This window comes from Passer domesticus, chromosome 12 (assembly GCF_036417665.1).
Source record: "Passer domesticus isolate bPasDom1 chromosome 12, bPasDom1.hap1, whole genome shotgun sequence".
Taxonomy (NCBI): domain Eukaryota; kingdom Metazoa; phylum Chordata; class Aves; order Passeriformes; family Passeridae; genus Passer; species Passer domesticus.
In genome coordinates, this window is record NC_087485.1 from 6,945,062 (window position 1) to 6,964,540 (window position 19,479).

The 19,479-nt window shown below is 44.9% G+C and overlaps 1 protein-coding gene across 7 annotated transcripts in view; it reads right to left on the reverse strand.

The window, feature by feature from the left end:
- The window catches only part of PLEKHG4 (pleckstrin homology and RhoGEF domain containing G4), a 96,113-nt gene that overhangs the window by 28,244 nt on the left and 48,390 nt on the right, over positions 1 to 19,479 (reverse strand). For all 7 annotated transcript variants that reach the window (XM_064387302.1, XM_064387296.1, XM_064387297.1 and 4 more), the window contains 5 exons: positions 18,939 to 19,025; positions 17,044 to 17,160; positions 14,719 to 14,817; positions 13,571 to 13,719; positions 1,428 to 1,566 (listed from right to left, as the gene is read on the reverse strand). In XM_064387302.1, coding sequence (XP_064243372.1) covers positions 1,428 to 1,566; positions 13,571 to 13,719; positions 14,719 to 14,817; positions 17,044 to 17,160; positions 18,939 to 19,025 — 591 coding nt within the window. The remainder of the gene's footprint in view (positions 1 to 1,427; positions 1,567 to 13,570; positions 13,720 to 14,718; positions 14,818 to 17,043; positions 17,161 to 18,938; positions 19,026 to 19,479) is intronic.

The following is a 19,479-nucleotide window of genomic DNA, read 5'->3' on the forward strand; positions in this document are numbered from 1 at the left end:
GCTGCCTAGAGCTCCCAGGCAGGCTTAACAGCAGGAACATCATTGGTGATCCACAAGCAAAGTAACCCGAGAGCAGTTGAATGTTACTCAATTCAAGAAAAAAATTAAATTCAGCTTAAAGCAGAAACAGGTTGCAGTGCATGCTTTTGTGTCTTTTTAAATTTCTGTTTGGTATTAGGAACCTGTGTGTTTAACAAGAGTCTCTACCAGGTTCTTGCAACACACTTCTTGTCCTGAGCACATCCTGCATGGCGCCCCAGTGTCTACCTGCAAATGGGAAGTCATTAAAACTCCCAGATCCACCTTGGCCTGTGAAAACACTAGGTAGGCTACAGCCTCCTTTGCAAATCCAGTTCCCACTAGAGGAGAGAGCCCAGAATCCCAGAACAGCAATGGTTAAACTGATCCTAATCATGATTTTTAAGGACAAACAAACTTCTCATTGTTGATGATTTATAGCACAGGAAACAATTGACTCCATAATCTCAACACTGAGTTCAGGCTTAGGGATCTGCAATGTGGAAAATCTAGGATCTGCAACACTGAAAGGACTGATCAGCTCTTGTAGGATGCTCAGACCTGAGCTGCTTTATGACTTTCTGAGGTCCTCTATCAACATGGCTGCAGGTTTCAGAGGTCTTTCTGAAAGCAGTGCCTGTTTGCTTCAGTCTTCCCATGGCTGTCAAGAGTTTCAACAAGCACTAAATGAAGGGAAGTTGAAGGTCCCACAGAAGTGCAGCAGGTGGGAGGCTGAGCATGGCTCTTGGGCTAAGGACAAGAAGCTGTTCCCTTCCTGGAGCCTGTGGAGAGGGCTGCACTCAAAGGCAAACTGAGTGTGCCTGGTGCTGCATCCAGAGGGGAAGGAGTGTGCCTGGACTTATCAGATATCAGGGACCTGAGAATAGCACAGAAATCTAAACAACAGACTACATGATTGGGATGGGCAGCCAGTGTGCAACAGGATGTCAGCAAACCCTGCAGGAGCTACAGCCCAAAGGGGACATGCAGACTTATCAACTTGTTGACATCACTCTGCTGCTTCTCAAGGTGAAGTAAGAAGAATGCCTCATCAACCCTCACTGAGAGGGTCAAAAAAGACACCCAACCTCCAAGTGTACAGCTTACCTACAAGCCACTCCACAGATGTTTATGGGGTTTGACTAATCCACACCCTGGGAGAAGCCAAGGGACTTTCACTTGGCATCAAGAGATACCAGGCAAATGAGCAGCCTGATTCTCAGTACTGCTGAAACTCTGTCTCGGATTCTTATGTTCAGTTGTTCTTTTTAAGCATCAATCATCGCTGTACACCTTCACACAACACATCAACAGATCTGACACACAACACAACAGATCTGACTGTTGGAACACAGGAGGAACACACAGTCAGAGGGCAGCAGCCACTGGAAGTGACAGGCAGGCCTTACCTCCTTAAGACACTCTTCCACCTTCTCGAAGTCCATCAGCAGCTCCAGCTCCTGGATGCGCTTGTTTGACAGCATCACCAGGCGGTGAACGCCCTCATCGACTTGATTATAAAGCACGCTGGCAGCGTCGAGCGCATCTCTGCAAGGGGACACGGGTCTGGTCAAGGGTTTTGCATTAGGTCCTTCCCCCAGCACTTCATGCAAACACAACCTGGCCAACAGCACTCCAGTCACCCCCCACACAGGCTATCTCCATATGGAGAACAGAAGAGAATATTGGTGCTCCTTGCACATTACCATGATTCACCACTCTGACCCCAGTGCAGATAACCTGGCAGGAAGGACAAGAGCATCTCCTTCCAGCCAGGCTCCTTTGCAAGATTTACCATATTTCTCACACTTTCAGCTTTTCATAAACACAGATAGTTGCATCAAGGGATATTCACAAAACACAGGGTCAAGCAGTTTCAGCATCTAAAGCCACCATTTGAATTTAATTAAGTAAATAAGCCACTACTAGTAAGCAAATCTCTCCTGAGTGACAACAACAATATTAAGTGCCTGATGCCCCACTTACTCTCAGGATTTCCACCAGCCAAACAAATATGCAAAGTGTACAAGAGCTCAGTGCCACAAGAAATCAGATTTTACAGTGCTGTGTTGAAGAGATTCATAGACCTCCCACAGACAGCCGTGCTGACCAAAGCCCAGCAGGCAACACCAGGAGGCACTCCCCCTGCCAGCACTGCCAGCCTGCCCACAGCACACAGGCAAGCATGGAGGGGGTCAGGACGCAGCCCAGTGCCCTCAGATGCTGCAACCACAGTCTTTGTGAGATGATTAGTATTAGCAAACTCCTTTTACATGTGGGCAACACCTCTCCAGCACAGGCTTGGGTGAATCACAGATGGGATCCAGGAGACAGAAGAGCATTCAAACTTATTCTTCTTGTATTTCTTTTGCTGCTAAGTTTCCCTTCCTACAATTATGGGCTCAAGAGATAGCTACAAGAAAACACTACAGCCTCCTTCAGCTGTGCTCTACACTGGCATGTTCAGCTGCCGGGTCATCTCCTGTACTCACCTCAAACCAATTTTCATTTCATCATCTTACAACCTCCTGACTTATTAGTGTGTGGTTTTTTTATCATATTATTAAAATTATCTAAAGCACTTGCAAAACAGCTAATACATAGTTAATATTGCTAATGGAATAGAATTTAAAACAATTCAGATACATGTTTATTTCTGTCTGGGTTTACAGGCAATCTTGAACCTATGAAATGCAACAGAATGTGAGTGTTTAGCAGCAGCCATCCTGTAGGTTTAATTGACACGAGGTAGCGCCATAGGTCTGGACAAGCAGCTCTGCATAGCAGAAATCCACACTATTTTTCCATTCAGAATTCCACCCAGTGTGCAACAGCCAACTCCTCAAACCTCAGGCTCTTAGATACTTTTGTTTTTCCTCTTTGAAATGCCATTAGACTGAATGAATTTCTCCAAAGTGCAGCCAAAAATACCCAAATAGTTTCTGGACTAAGATCAGTGCTACTGCAGTACAGAGCAGACAGGTTCTCTGCAGAGAATCTGCAGGCTTCAATGGAAAGATCCAAGCTGTAGCGCTGCTCTGGCGTTTCCCAAAACTGCCATAAACAAACAGTGATGATATGTGCCTCCTGTTTTGTAATCCTTTCCTATGGACAGACCCAGATCCAACCCAGGAGACTCACAGCAGCAGAGTCATAATCATTGTCCAAGCTGAGCTCTGGAAAGTGTTTCCAGAGCAGGTTGTGGAGGCCAGTTCCCGTCAGCAGCAGTTACACAGCTGGGACAGCTAATGAGAAACAGTTTGGACGATGGCTGCAAGTTAAATTTGGCAACACCATTAATGCTGCTTGGTTTTGTGCAGCAGAGCATATCTGTCAAGTCCCATTTTCTGAGTAAGTCTCCAGCATACTGATGGCCAGAGAGGCAGACACCCCTTGGCCTTACTCCCACAGGGCTGAATTCCCTGCTGGCATGAATGCTCTCATCCACTCAGGAAATGGATACAGCAAACACTCTTCCTCCCGCTGGCACAGACAATCAAGCACCTATGACTTTAGGCATTCCAGGCTGCTCTATGCAAACATTTTCAATTACCACCCCATGAGGCAAAATATTTTTCAAACCTTCCCCTGAGCTTCCATGGAAATCACTTTGGTGTTGATGCTACTTCTTTGATGGCACTCATCAGCAAGCCAGACTGACCTGCTAGACCTTTCTGTAATAGGAGTCCTTATGTCCACCCAAGCCAGTGACAAAGCCAGCATCTGTGGCTTCAGCACTTAACATGCCATTGTCACCATTGTCAGATGGCAACCTGATGACACAGGGACCTGTGACAAGGGCTCAGCTCTAGCATTGCCTGACCCAGCACAGAGCATGATCTGATTAGGGGACGGGAGCCAGGGAGTCCCACCCTGCCCCTTTCCATACCTGACAGAGGAAACAACCCCCCTGTTGTCCTAAGTCTGAGTAGTTTTCCTTGACAGGAGTCAGCAGCAACTTGGGTTGCAAGGCCTAACAAATACTACAGATTCTAGCAGAGCAGACTGCACATTTCCCAAAGGCACAAAACACAGGCTTCCCTGAAGACAACACTGCTACTATGGGAGGGAAAAATCACCCTCCAAGTAGAGGGATAGGAAGTGATTGCTAAAAAAAGGCTAAAAACCCCACATTTCAAGGTTTTTTTAAACCAGAAATGGGTGTACCATAAAGTCACCATATAAAGAGGATAATTCACTGAGCCACTGTGGAAAAGACCAGTCTCTTGGAGACCACTTGAGACCAGTGCTGGCCTTATAGCCAGGAAACCCCTGCAGGGGAAAGTTAAGTTCAAAACTGCAGCAATAAAGGACTCCTCTGGCCCACCAACCACAGTCCAAGGAACCCACTGCAGGAGAAATTAACTCTTATCAGTAATTTGGATTGTTTGGGGTTACATAAGCCAAAATCCCTTACTCTTGTCATTTAAAGGACTTTTTTCCTCTGTGAATGCTTGCAGCAGGCTATTGATGCCCTTATCAGCCACAATTCAACACTCTAAGGCTGCCCTTCTCATGGTCCTGCCAATGGTTTCCTGAGCGACTGCTAACAACAAGCACAGAAAAAATGTTTCCAAACAGCTCCTCTGGGCTCAGAGTCCCCAGACAACTTCAGGTGTGGCCTTACACCATTCCTGCTCCTTAGAGCTCCTCCAGCATCCAGCACCTCAGCTCTTTGTTTCAAGGACCAGCCACGCTGTTTTCACACGTTCTGCCTCGCTTGGCAGGCATTCATTAAACCCTCACTGTCTGGTTGTTGGTCTTCCATTGCATCTCCAAGGTAACTCCATTCATATGTTGTCAGCCCCTGACAGCTCACTTTTACCAGCTGGACAGGCTCTCTGACTAACATCCATCTTTTACTCTCCTACAGAGGAAAATATAAGCCTTTCCATGCTGTAGTATGAAGTAGGTAGGCAAACTGAGCGCAACAAAGAACTCACTCACAGTCCATGGGAAAGTTTGTTTTTCTGATTCACTTGGGCACTTCAATGCTCACAGAGAGGATCCATTGGGCATTAAGTCTGTTCTCCAAACCTCTGTACATCTGTTTATCTATTTACACACACACACCCATGTGCTGATCTAGATCTTAAAAACTTCCTAAATGATTTCCAGAACACTGGCCAACTCCACAATATCCTGAAATAGGGAGTTTTATGGAGAAAATGATACTTCACGCAAGTATCTATTTCTTTTCCAGCTTCAGACTCAGAAGTTCTTTATTCCTGTCCTTCAGTACCTTCACAGCAGCTTGGAGTAAACAAACTAAATACTGAAAATTTGGTTGAAGAAAAAAGTGACTTCCATCCTGGCACACAAAGAAAACACCTGGCTGTTAAAGACTGTAAAGATATTTTAATAGTGGCCTGTGCAACTCTGAGCATGAAAGGCAGAGTTGTTTGAAGTCAGTGGAAAGTCTCCTCTCAGCTCAGATTTGTGTGGATGCAATGCAATTTCCCTGCACATGGGAGTGTGGTATTAAGAGTCTTTCACTACATTCTTCCATGGTCAAATCATCAAAAGCAATTTTGCAATAGTGCAGAGTCAATATAATTTATAGCAAAAAGGAGTAGCTTGATGTCAGTTTATGTTTCCCCAAATCCTGTTTTCATTGGGCAATTATCATTTCAGTGGAAAAGGTTCCAAACGTTTTCAGCTCTCTGGAGAAGTGCCAAGCTGTTGTATAATGGTAGGGTAATTTTAAACTTATAATTTAGAAAGACCATTTCTGTCTGAATCCATTCTTCAAAAAAAGCCAGCCTTGGAGAGTTACACTTTAGTTTTCAAAGCAAAATACCTGTTTTGTTTTTAAAAAATAGATGGCCACATAAGAAGCATCCAGCAGAGTCACAAAAGCAGCTGCTGCCTGCACCATGCCTGCCAGTGTCAGTGAGATGCAAACAGGAGAGCACAGGGAAGGAGCAGCAGAACCATCACTATTCTGCACCCTCCTGCCTGCCCCTTCAAGAACTGCTTTGACAATCAGCAAGAACAGCAGACCTAACAAAAGGGCTGAAATCAAGTGTTCATCCTCTGACCAGCCTTGGCAATTTTAAAATGGCAAAAATTCATAGATGGAAGGAAATACTACAGGTTGGTAGTGTATTAGGTGGGGTTTGGGCAAGTATAGGGTAGCTAACTTGTTCTGGGAAAATCAGATATCCTTAATCTGATTTGTTGTGCAATTTAGAAGAAATACAGTTGGATGTTACAACATTAGCCTCATCTAGTCTTCCACTCTCTTGGTGCTGAACTTCCCTTGTGGATGGCCATACAGGTTTTAGCATAAAATGAAGACGATCTAGAAATTGGGAAGTTTTTAAAGGATGGATTTGCCCAAGGACATCACCCAGATCATGTGTGCTGATACCTTGGCTACAGATCACTTAAAACATCCTGAGCAATGCTTCAGGAAGAAATCCTTCCAGGTCTGCAGGGACAGTGCTGTGTGCCTGAGGGATGTTTTGCAGGATGAGAAATGTCATTCTTGGTCATTACTGCATTTTGGTAGTAACCTACATAAGTGCCATATTTATAATGATCCCACAAAAGGAGGTCAACCTCCAATGCACAGTCCTGCTCTCTGAGCTGAGAGCTTCACATGCAGCTGACGTTAAAATTCAAACTAGCCATGGTGAGGCTAAAGCAGATATGGCTAAATAAATGTGACTAATTATTCTCTGCAGCACACAAATAGCCATGGTGGTTTCAATTCCCTGATTACAGTATCTGAGGAACTGGGTACATTTTTTAGAACCCTGAAGTGTCCTTACAAAGGCACAGAGGTCAAACATCAAATCTGTGGTTGCCTGTGGGATGCCTGCTCCCACTGAGGATGAGACCAGTGGATCTAGCTGAGACCACAGACCTGGCTGAATCTCTCCTCACTAGGTTACCTGACCTGGGAGCCATCAATTAAAAACCATCCAATTAATACAAGACACTGGAGACCACAACTGCCAAGAGAATTCACTTCTGGAGCACAGTTCATTTAAATGTGTTTTTACCAGAAATCCCTTTAAAAGCCAAGGGATCAGTGCACACAGTTAAACAAGTGTCCAAGCACAGTCCCAAGATGTGACCTTTGTTTCCTTCTTCTGCCTGGCTTGCATTCAGTTACAATAAAACTGTGTTCAGACTGGTTGATTTAAAATCCCAGTAAGATCCATAAAACTGACTGAAAAAAAAAAAAACAAAAAACCAAAAAAAACCAAGCAAAAAACCCATTATAATAAATCCCAAACCAACAAGTAGCTTGCTTATGGGGAAAGATCCCAGTGCACTGGAGCCTTGGATAGGACTTGGAAACACCATTCTGAGAACACTGAGCCTCAAGATGTGGTTTCCTACCAGCTGTAAACAATTTCTACCTCCAAACCTTGTCTAATGTACATTAACCTGGTTGTGTTTATACTTTATATCCTGGTCAAATGCACCAACCTAAGAGCTGTGTTCCTGAAGCTGAGACCACCAGGCTTTCAAGATGTCCTGCTGAAATACATACACACTGTCATTTAAAGCCATATCCCTATTTCACTGATATGAAAGTCCTTTTGCCCACTTCCAGGGCTATGATCCATACAATAGTAGGAACTGTGCTATTAACCAGCCCAGCAACAGAAGTATCTATCCCAACACAGTTATATAAAAAATAATGCTTGTGGGATAGCCTGGGCTAAGGCAGGAATGTCAGGCAGTTCAGCTCACATCCTATAATGGAAAGTTTTTGCAATTTTTTTCCATAATATTTTTAAACAGATAAAACACAGTGTGTCATTAATTACCTAATGCCCTGTTGGCATGACAAGCATTGCAAACAAAAACAAGCAAAACTGGAGTCTTCTGGGTAAATTCTCACCAAATCCAAGAAGATTTAGGACAGAAGACAGCAGAAAATGGAAAACAGAAAGGGAGCTGAGGGGAATCATCTATAAAAAGCCCAAGAGGACAATGAAAACTTACCTAGACAGAACTCTGCAATCTTTTAGCTCTCTGCAAATGCCACAATTGACGTCTCACAGTACTTCATGCACTCAGAATGACAACAGCCCCAGCTCCACTCTCCTTTATGTGCGAGCAGCGAGATTTGTTTAATGCGAGCGTAAGTGCTTTTCACCAGGCTAAAACCACCACGCCAACGGAGGGAACAGGTTAGACTGTAACCAAAATGAATACCAAGTAGCACAGTGTGTGTTTGGGTAGAAATGTCGCCCTGTGCTCCTCCCTCCACCTGACACAAACAAACAAGGCCAGGGAAGAGCACAGCCACCCATGCTCGGCCAAGGGCTCGGTGCTCGTCAGCACCTTGTGTCACCAGCAACCGCGCAGAGGCGGCTCGTGGCAGCCTCTGAGGTCAGAATCTAAGCACACTTTTTCATCTGGCTTCAAAGGTACACTGAGCATGCACCTTGTCCTGAGATTTTAGGATTGGGTCCACAGGAGGAACATGGAAAGGACCCTGCAATGAAAGGTGCCTCTCACAGACCACGTTAGGAGGGTGCACTGTGGCAAGTGGCCGCATGAGAGGCTCCCAAAGCTCCCAGGGAGGAGTGAAGATGAGCAGGCACTAATTCAACTGCCATCAGTGAGAGGGACACAAGCATTAACATCTTCTGAAGCATGCACAGACACAGAGAGCCACAGCAGACACACATCTCTAAAGCAGAGAGGGGATGGCAGAAGACAATAATGCCTCCAGGAAGGATTTCCCAGTGCAAGTTGCCTGGCTATGACCACCAGCCTCTGGCAGCAGCTGTCAGTTTGACATGCACATGCTGCACCTTACAAACCAAGAAGCTCACCATCTCAGTCTGCCCAAAATGGGACTTACACAGCAGACACCTATCTCCCCACTACCCTTGCTCCCAACTTGTTCCACATTTTGGATGATCAGCTTAGTCCCTCTGACTCTGACCCAAGCTTCAGATGTGCTGTGCAGTCCCTCAGCAGGGGCAGAGAGCCTGTGCATTACCCAGATTTGCTTCCACCACAGGGAGCTCACACAACACTTTGCAGTATGGCATATACAGGATTTTTAACATCCCAGGAGTTGCTACTAGCAAAAGCCCTTCTGAAGATCCATAAACAAGAGGTCTGCAGCACCACACAGCTACACCCCACTTCACTGTTAACCAGCCACAGCTTCAAGCAGACCCAGAGACCCAGCAGTGTGTGTGGAAGACAGAACATGAACTCTGGAGGCTTTTAGCTGTAAGATCACCCTCTCTGTCACTATAATTGAGTCAGGTCCAGCACTAGGAACCTGGCAGCTGTGGCTCAGGAAGTCTGCTCTCTACTGTCCATTCCCTCTGCTCAGCTCAGGTCCCCACCCAGGGCTTCCAACTAGATCACCAAGCCACAGTAAAAATAGCCAGCTCACAAAACCAGCTCTTGGCTCTAGCCACTCCACCCTGAAAATACAGAGACTAACTATACTGCCTTCTGCAAACAAAGGAGAATTCACTCCTCCATCTATTTATAAGCTGCTTATTCACAGCTTGTAAGCACAAATTCTTTTCAGATGAGGAGCTTGGGGGAAGAGATTAAGCTTATTCTGGTTCCCTGGTGCACAGAGCCAAACACTCAACATGATCATTCCTTCACCATCTGAGGTTTTTCTCCTTTCAGCTCTCATCTCTAGCCTTGGGACTATCTTGCCCATCACCATGCAGATCATGACACAATTCCACTCCTGTGCCATGGTGAGAACACCATGGTAGAGCCAGGCAGGTGCATTCTGGTTAAACTAATATAAACCATCTATATATTCATATAAAATGGTTATACCCTCTTTACTCTACTTGTGACTCATAACACACCTGCAGGACGAAAGGCATTCACTGGGCACTTGTCTAGGCACACGTTTCCAGCTCTTGGCTATGCTGCAAGAGTAGCAATAATGAGAACAACAGTGAAAAATACCTGGTTAAAGACCAGGCTAAAAGTATCCTGGCCTTGCTGCCCAGCCCCACATCAGAGCCTCACTTCAGCAAGAGCTCCCACTGCTGCTGCCTGGCTTCTGGCAGCTTCTCTGACCCTGCCATCATAAACTGTAAGTTTTGACATCCGCTACAGAAGCAGCAATACCTCTGGTGGCCAGCCCTACCATTACAGCACTCAAAGAGGCACCATAAAGATATACTGGCTCATGAGTGCCACACCCACACCAACTCCAGGACAAATTCAGCCTGGTCTTGCTGGAGGTGGGAGATCTCAGAGGGATCAGCTGAGCACACCACAACCCCTAATCCAACTCCCTGCAATGAGCTGCCTGCAGGATGTATATTCTGAGCTCCTCCTTCCTAAGCTGGAAAAGGCAGAGTTCCATAGAGCCTGCTTGGAGAAGACTGTCTTTCCTTTTGTGGATAAGCAGCTGGATGGGCAAGGCTACCTTTTGCAGTGGTATTTGGTGGAGAAAGGAGTATGAAAGACTCCTGGTCAGCTCACAGTGGGAGCAGTTACTGGTCAAAGCCACTGCTGTGGTGCTACAGCATCTCAGGATGAGACCATCCAAGAAAGACTCCCAGAAGCTCTTAAATCATCTGCTAGAGAAACAAATGGATAGAGCACAACACATCCCTCCTGCATGCCCACATCTCTGATGGAATGAGTTCAACTTTTGCAGGAAAGAACCTGTGGCACTGGCTTAGCAAAGGCTCACAAATCCCAGGTCACACCTGAGCAGCAATGAGATCCCACTGCTCTGTGCCACAAAACACTCCAAAGGGCATCTGTGCTCTCCAGGAGGACAGAGAGAGCAGAGAATCCCATGAGAAGAGTTTCATTACTAAAGAAAAACTAAAACAATTCTTGTTTACCGTGTGCTCTTGAAAAGTATTTGGCAGATAACATCTGACTGCACTGAGTACATGCCTGCTTCCTTGCCTGTTTTAACTTCTTATCTCCAACCTGTGGTCAGGCATTTTCAGAAGGATTCATCCATCTCTATTCTTACCAGCTCCTGGTGTTCCTTTTCCACATGAAACCACAAAATTTTAAGAAAGAAATCTCTGATAGGTTTTTTTTCCAGGCTTTATATTTTTCTAGCTAAGTCAATCCCTTGCTTGGTTAATCCCAAGGTGAAGGTGCAGATGGACTTGTCATCTCTGTTCTTAAAAAAAAAATCACAGTATTAACTTTAGTTCTCCACTTGTAGTTGGCATATTTTAATGAAGTGCAGCCAAAAGTCCAGAAAACTGCTCTTTAAACTGTCCTCTCTATTTATATGTAATTCATGCACATTCAGACAGTCACCTGTTCACAACTGGGTTCAATTTATGACTAAGAAGTCCTGGCAGTCATGACTCTATTTTATCAGACTTCTGTACCACACGAGACAATAAAAACTACAACAATGGGACACGTGATAGACAAAAGAGCCAAAGGTGACTTAGAAGAGTAAAGCCATTTGACTTGCTTTTGTAAATAATTTATTTCAAGTATTGGGAGAATGGGTGTGGAATTAGGCTGCTAAGCATTGATCAAGATTTCACAATTCAAAGTTCAGAGCAGCAGTACACCAGGCCCTGCTGAGTGCACACACAAAGGCAGTTCTGTTCTGTTTTCACACATCACCAGTTGGAAATCAAATACTGGACCTACATACATCAACAGCCACTCCATGCTAACTTAGTTGGCCAATTGCAATATTTTGTCTCTACCCTGCTTTGATCATATCTATTAAAGAAGCCTTTGAAAATCATAATCTTTACAGTATTAGCAGTGCTTAGAACCTTTAATATCTGCACAGCAGATAGGAAAGAAGGAGCAAGTGCAAAGCCATGGAGGACTGAAAACCAATACAGAGTGCCTTATACAGAGTTCTCTAGCCAAGTGATAGAGCTTTTTTCCCCATTTGAACAGATCTTGAAACAAAGAAGAGTGGACTTCTTCAGTCCTCTGCCCCAAGTTAGACGAAAATTAAAATACTGCATGGATTTTAGTTTCTGCAACTACTCCACAGCCTAGAAAAGAATAACTTTCTCCTGCTATATTCAGTTACACTCCTTAAGCTGGAGAAAGCCAGATATATTTGAGCCATGGCATAGTCTCCTTTCACAGTGGCAGACAATGAATATAACCTGAATTAAGCAGAGAATATGCTACACAGTTTCAGCATGCACTCAAACACCATACAATCAAAGAATTCTGTGTGTATCCCCCACTCCTGCCCTTGCTTAAGTAATCAAAGCAGTAAATTATCCTCAGGGGCTGTGTCAGATCAGGTTTCAAAGTTGATCATTTCCCTGCACAAAAACATAGGCTTAGCTTAAAACCAAAACAAAACATAAAACTCATGAACATTTTCCCATTCTCCTAGAACTCTAAAGTTGCTGTGTTACTTAAAATAAAATAAATAATAATAAAAAACCCTAAACAAAACAAAGCACAAAACCCCACATTATTGTGCTTCTCATGTCATGTGAGAATGAAAAGATTATACTGTAGCAATTCAATCCAAAATTGCATCAAGATTACTTCACCAGTTCAGCAAGAGAACTGTGTCTGCATAGTCTGCCAGAGCTCCCGACAGGAGCCACAGCAAGCAGGGAACAGAAACAGTTACACAGCCTGCCCTCATGCTCCTCTCTCCGCACCAAATGTTGATCCTCTTCTTCCAGTGACAGGCAGCAACTTGCACTGTCATCCACTTGCTGAATTTTAAAAGAGAAATGTTCTTTTCACAGTGTTTGGTTGAGATACTCCATAACTACTTTGTTATCTTCTCTCGATTCCCTCCCTTCAAACCTCCCAGCTTGTGATGGCAACAGGGAGTTGAACCAGAGCAAGGCTGTGGGTGCACGGAGCTATTCCACACCACCCTGCCACCCCCTGTGCCCTCACCTGCACCCACATGCCAGCCCTTATCTCACACTGGGCTGCAAGCTCCTGGCTGCAAAGGCTGCCTTTCTACCTTGCTGTTTGCACAGTACATAGCACAGAGGCCTTCTCATGCTGATAGGCTTCGGGTGTTGAACAGCACAAACACAAGTTGTGCAATGCCCTGGGGATGTCAAACAGCTGGGCTCTCTCAGTCCCTGCTTCTCATACCAACCCCACAAATGGGCAGTGAGTATTTGTTTGTGCAAACTGTACCAGTGTGCCAGGAGATCAGAGCCTGCCTCAGCCAGCAAGCATTCCTCCCAGCTAAGGTCCTTGGAAATCCCCTTGCACAAGGAGTGCCTTAGGAAATCACACAGTGATAATGGCCTGCACCTAAACATTCATCACTGCTATCATCAATTAAGGCTCGTGTTTTACTGGTACCCAAAATATCCAGTTCTCTCTTCACTACAGAAGATAAGTCTGGTTTGGCTTGAAAAAGGAAGCTGAACCATGTAAGTAAATCCACCTGGACTAGTTTTTGGAGCGGGTAAGAAGCAATCAAGATAAAATTCATTACATTTTTCAGCTTTACTGTTTTTAACATAATTCCTTGCTACACAAAGCTGTTCTTCAGCCTGCACAAACTACAGGGCAGCTCAGGGAGACTCCCAGCACCTGCTTTTTGCTCATCCCCATCTCCCCTTCTTCCACTCTGGGGGCTCACCTGTAGTCTTGGGTAAGGATGACAGAGGACTCCTCCTTCCCCAGTCTGGCGAGGAGTGCTCCACCCTCCTGCTGCACCTTGACCAAACTTGCATCTTCAAGAACATTCTTCATCAACTGCCTTGAATTCCTCAGCAACACAGCTGCATCCTGGAGGGATCACAAGAGTGAGGTGAGCAGTTATTGCAACCTACAGGCAATGAGGAAACAGGCAAAAACCAGAACCTAAACCAAAACACAGCGAAACCACATCTCACCTGGGCCCACTCTAGGAAAAGGGGAGCGTGGTTCCCATAGCTGTTTCTCTCCAGCCTGATAAGTCTAAAGTGATAAACAGTGCTCCTTATGCTCCTGATACCTTCCCCACCAGCCTAAAATTATAACCCAATTCCCATCATTGCTTTTCCATTCATTTATAGAAAAAATAAGCTTTCCAGCCTTGCTTCCCACACATACTTAGCTCCTACTGTTCTGGGAGCCTGGACCTGCATGGCTCCAAGCCTTGGGACAGGATGCACATGAAGGGTTTGTGGATTTACAGATGTATGCAGGAAGGCCACTACCATATCCTCCATCATTTACTATTGGCACCCTCAGTGCAGAGCTGGCAGCAATTCCCTACCATGTGAGGGATACAGCAGCTTCTCAAGAAGAGAAATAGAAAGTTTGTGACCACATAGGCTTGGTCTTTGTCCCTTCCCCTTCTTGCCCACTTCCAAACTTGTTACTGGAGGCATCAAAGCTGGAACCACAGCACAGAACTAAGCTGTCACCTAATTTTATTCTAGGCCATTCAAGCCAACCTGATGTGGCACAGCCCAAGGCAGCTGCTGTGTACCTGGAACACTGAAGTTTGTATCAGCTACAGAGCTCTGGAGCTGCTGAGAATGCACCCCAATGCTGGAGCAAGCACCCATCAGCAGCAAGCCCAGCTGGAAACATCTCTTGGGTGACTCTGAGGAATCAGACAATCAGCTTCCAAACCCACTGAAGCCTCTATCACTTCATTTGGATTAGTTTCTACTAGTACTGGGAAACCCTGCTACTACAGCTTGCAAATTCAAAGCTACAGCTTTTATGCAGCTATCCAGCCTCATGCTCCCTTCTGTCTCAGGTCCACCTCTGATCCGAGGTGAGTGACATGCTTACCTCAGCCTTTCCTGGTAATTTTGTGGATTCCACTTTATTAATAGCTCCCTGAAGGAAGGCACAAACACCCTGGCATTGTTGTAGCAAGTATTCCAGCTTCTACAAGAAGAAAGACCAAGGCATAGATTATTGTCTCATGGCTGACAGGAAAGATCTGAGCTTGCAGAAGCTTCAGAGTACAAAAATCAAGAGACAATCAAACGTATTAATCCAAGGGTTCAATTACATCATTCACAGTGAGACTGTATCAGCAAAGAGAAGCCCATAAGAAGCTTCAGCTGCATCACACTAGACCAAGACCTCTATGCAGACCTTAGAAACCTGCAAACTCATGGCTTGCATGGGTCATGTTTCACAGAAAAAAAACCAAAACAAACCAGTCCACTTATGTATCACATTCTTCTATTAGCATTTCTTGTAAATTTGTTTCCATGAAGATGAATCACACTGCATGAATTTCAGAGAAACAAAACTTAAAACAAGTACTTGGAATTTTTCTATTTTAAATAATTTCTCCTCATATTAGAAGTAGTATAAATTAAAGATTAGGAAACTGGAAAGCTTCTAAAATTAAACACCTTAACCTATGGACAAATTTGAAATCCTTCCGCTCTTCAGGGTGGGGGGGAAGCAGGGAGAAAAACAAACAGAAAAAGTCCAAACATTTCATAAGGGTTCATGAGGCACTGTTTTTTGGAAAAGTGAATGATATGAGGCCTGAATACTGCCAGATGCCACCCTCTAGCCACTAAAATCAAGAGAAGGGAGAAACAGTTATTCCAAAATAACTGTGTTTAAAACAAAACAAAAAAGCAGCTGTTTGAATCTTTAGTGAATTGAACTCCCTCCTCCCCTGGAGTGCTGGAACACTGCCAGCAGTGACAGATTAGCAGGCAGGATGCAGGTGAGATCATTGAGACAGGAAATAAATGCTGTTTGCCACATAGCTGCAGAGCTGAAGGAGCTGAGCACACGGGTCATTATCACACACAGTATAAACAGCATTCCACACAGAAAGATTCCCATGCTAACTCCCTTTGGTAATGTTTTACACACTAAGGCAAGAAGTAGCCTGGTATTATGGTCCTTTCTTCAAGAATTACCCTTCTGCACACACAGAGCACCTCAGCTCTCAAGGTGCTCTCAACTCTGTCCATTAAACTAATCCATAACTTCTTGCAAAGTTTCTCTGCTTTGTCACTGCCAAATGAACTTCAACTTCTCCAAGTCAATCCTGGGCACCGAGATTAGGCCTCTGTACCTCTACTGCATCAGCACAGGTTCACACAAGTACTTTTAGATGTAAGTTGGAAAAAATAATTAACATTTGGCACATGCCAGGCCTATCTTCTGAAGCCTGCCACCAGCACCACAGTGGTGTTATCAGTGACATCTTAATCTGCTTCAAGTGTTGCACTGTGCCACACAGCATGGCACTCTGGGTAGCAAGGTCAGAGCCAAAAGACCACTGGATCCTCTGGAAGCTGAGGTGACAATTCTGTCAACCACCAGGGTCAGCTAACTCAACGTGAAGACAGCCAGCTTGTGTGCAGATTTACAGGGATTTAATCCTGTCTAGTCTTGGTATGCCAAATAACTCAATAGAGCTTTTAAAGATTCAACAAGCACATGGCTGACAGCACTCAGGCTCCCTCCACAGCACAAGTGCACACAGAGCTGGGTATTGGTACCAAGGATTCTACCTCTGCAGGCTTCTGGCAGTCTGCACATACCCTGCTGCTTGCAAGTAAAAGATATTTCTAGAAGAAGAATTCTGAACTGATTATCCAGAACTTCCAAGTCTCACTCCTGCAAGGACTGCAGATATTACCAAGGAGATAATAGCTTGATCTGAGGAACTTGCTCCAAAACCAAAAAGATTTAACTCGTTATTATGCTCAAGTTCTTCATCATTAGTCCAATGGTGACATGATACTAACACCTTCTGCTGAGATTAGTTTCAGATGACTGTCCTCCTGTCTAACTCAAGAGCCATTTGTGTATCACAAGACAGGATTCCATTTCAGATTTGACCATATTTTGAAGGCAAGAAAGAACAGAACAAATTAATGCAGTTCAAGTAAATGAGTAAAAAACTAAAACTTAGATCCTGCAGTCATGCCAAGAGACCACAGTGTGTACCCATCTTATGAAGAGAGCATTAGCTTTTTTTTGATACTAGAGATTCATTTGCATTCACAGCTCTACAGGAAAATTGCCTTTTAATGCTTGTAGGTTCAGCTGTTGACAGGTTCCTCTTGTTCCCATCTGTTACCATGCCATTGCTTCTCCCAGACACCAAAGCACACGAGACACTCTACTCACCCTGCGGAAGCTTAGCCAGTTCTGGTGGCAGTAAGGGAAGGTCCCTTCCAGTTCCAGAGGCAGCTGTGAGCTGTCTATGTGCTTATGGAGGGATTTCATGGAGGTGAGAACTTCAAACTGCACAGGAATAGAAAGGAAAAGAAAAAAGCTCACTTGTATTAGGGTTTGAGTACTGAAGGAAGAGGGGAAGGTTAACAAAAGGCAGAATCTATTATTTCTTTATCTTGCACAGAAGTGCAGCATGCAGTGTGTAGCTGCAATATCACTACAATATGAAGGGGGGGAAAACCAACAATTCAATCTTAGAGCAGCTTGTTGAACAACTCAGTGGGCAACCCCTGAAGGAATGCAGGCCACAACACGTTGTTTCACCAGGCAGAACATCTGTGATAGAAGTCTGGCAGCAGCCAGCCCTCTCCAGAGCCAGCACCTCCTGGTGTAAGCAGAGCAACTCCCTCATATGTTCCCACAGTTGTGCTGTGATTTGCATCTGTTTGGAGAATCTGGGAGGTTAAATCCAGCCCCCAGCTTCCCCATCTCACTTCCTGTAAAAGAGTCTAACAGAGCAGCCTGTGCCCTGCCCTCAACTCTCCACTCATCACAGCAGCTCTTTGCTCCAGGAGTTTCTTGGAGCTTGGCACAGGGAACTTGCCTTCTGCAAGTCTGCAGGACCTCAGAGCATTTCTACACTCGCCAGAGCAACAAGTGCTCCTGCAGGTACATGGAAGCCAGCCCAGAAACAAACTCAGGTGCAGACATTTAACTCCCCCCCACACACACAGTGTGAAGTTTCTACCTCCTTAAAAAATTGTGATGCTTCCAATTCCTCCTGCATGCCCATGTGTTTATTAGCCTTTCCTCTGTTCCCTCCTACACTCTTTGTGTTTGTTCAATGTGTTTAATGTCTTCTGTAGCTCTCCCTGCATGCATATGCCTGCAGCCCCCATTCTGACTCCAAATTCTTCCACATGGGGGCAATAAGGAAATGGACTAATAGCATTTGTTATTCTTTAGCCTTTGGGGACACCACACACACAGCAGACCTGATGCCTGTCACAACATCTTTATCGACTGGAGCCACCCACAGGAGATCCTGGCCTACTCTGAAGCCTACAGAGCTTCAGCAGACACGGAATTTCAGTCCATTCTTGTAGTTTGCAACAGTCTTGGAGCACAGGAAGAGGACTAAGATGAAGTCTGATCCTCTGTTCACTCACCATGGCATGGCTGGGAGACTACATTTCTTATACAGCTACAGAATACCAAGACAGTTTTACTTCTAGTGGGGGAGTTCAGTGATGTTGTGGTAACTTCCCCTCCTCTTGGTCTTTCCAGACATTTCAGCTACAAAGGGAACCTCACACAAATGCCCATCTCATCTTCCCCTTCTTGCAGAAGTCTCTCAGCCACTGGCAGCAGCAGGTATGAGAGGAAACAGAGGAGATGTAAAATCCAGGAAAGCAACAGGCACCTTCAAAGGTGGAGCTCAGGATTTAGCATAATGTGATCTCTTCCTGATCACGCATTTCCCCCCTTGTTAATCGGAGAGCATGAAAAGCATCTCTAGCTAATTGTGCAGGGCTCCTCCAAACAGTTATCCATGTTCCCAACAAACCCCTGTGCTCTGAGTCCCCAGCAGACTGACGTAATTGTGGCACAAATGTCACTGATGGATGTGGCAATAAACAGAGCAGGACAAGGATCTGTTCAGCTCACATAAACACTACAACTCAATAAACACCACACCCTTAGAGACCACAAGCACAAAACACAGAGGACACCTGTGAAAATTTCATGTGAGAATGAACATACATCAATGACAGGGAATTTACTGTCTGGAGAGGTAAAGGACAACAAGAGTGGCCCAACAAACCCCAGATAAATGCTTCCATTACCTGTCCTGCTGGTGGCTTCTCCATCCGAAAAGTCAGATCTTTTTCAACCAGAAGCAAGACTCCATGAATACAGTGAGGATCCGTCTCCTGCAACACAACAGAGCACAAATCCATTAGTGATCTGCCTTGGATACTAAGGAGAATGTATCACACCAGGTTCATAGACAAGTTTGCAATTTATCCTTCAAAGGCATCTACAAAGCCTGGAAGGCAGTCACCAGAAATAAAGGAAGGCCAGTCTACAGAGTACCAAGGTGATGTCTTTAAGATAGTTCACTTCAGATCAACTAGTCCTGCAATATTTAAGGAAGAGATGGAAAAGGTCAGGTGTTGGCTGTACTAAAGAATCTCTGCCTTCTGCACAGGAAGTGAATCAGGGGAAGAAAAAAAACCCCCAGTATTAAAAAAAAAAATCTAAACCAAAACCCATGTTCCGTGTCCAAGTTTTTTCCTGATAACTTTCCTGGTCACTTCACCTAACTGAAAGGAAGTGGCTTTCCCCCCTCCACCCCCAACCCAGTGCCAAAAACATCATCTTGTC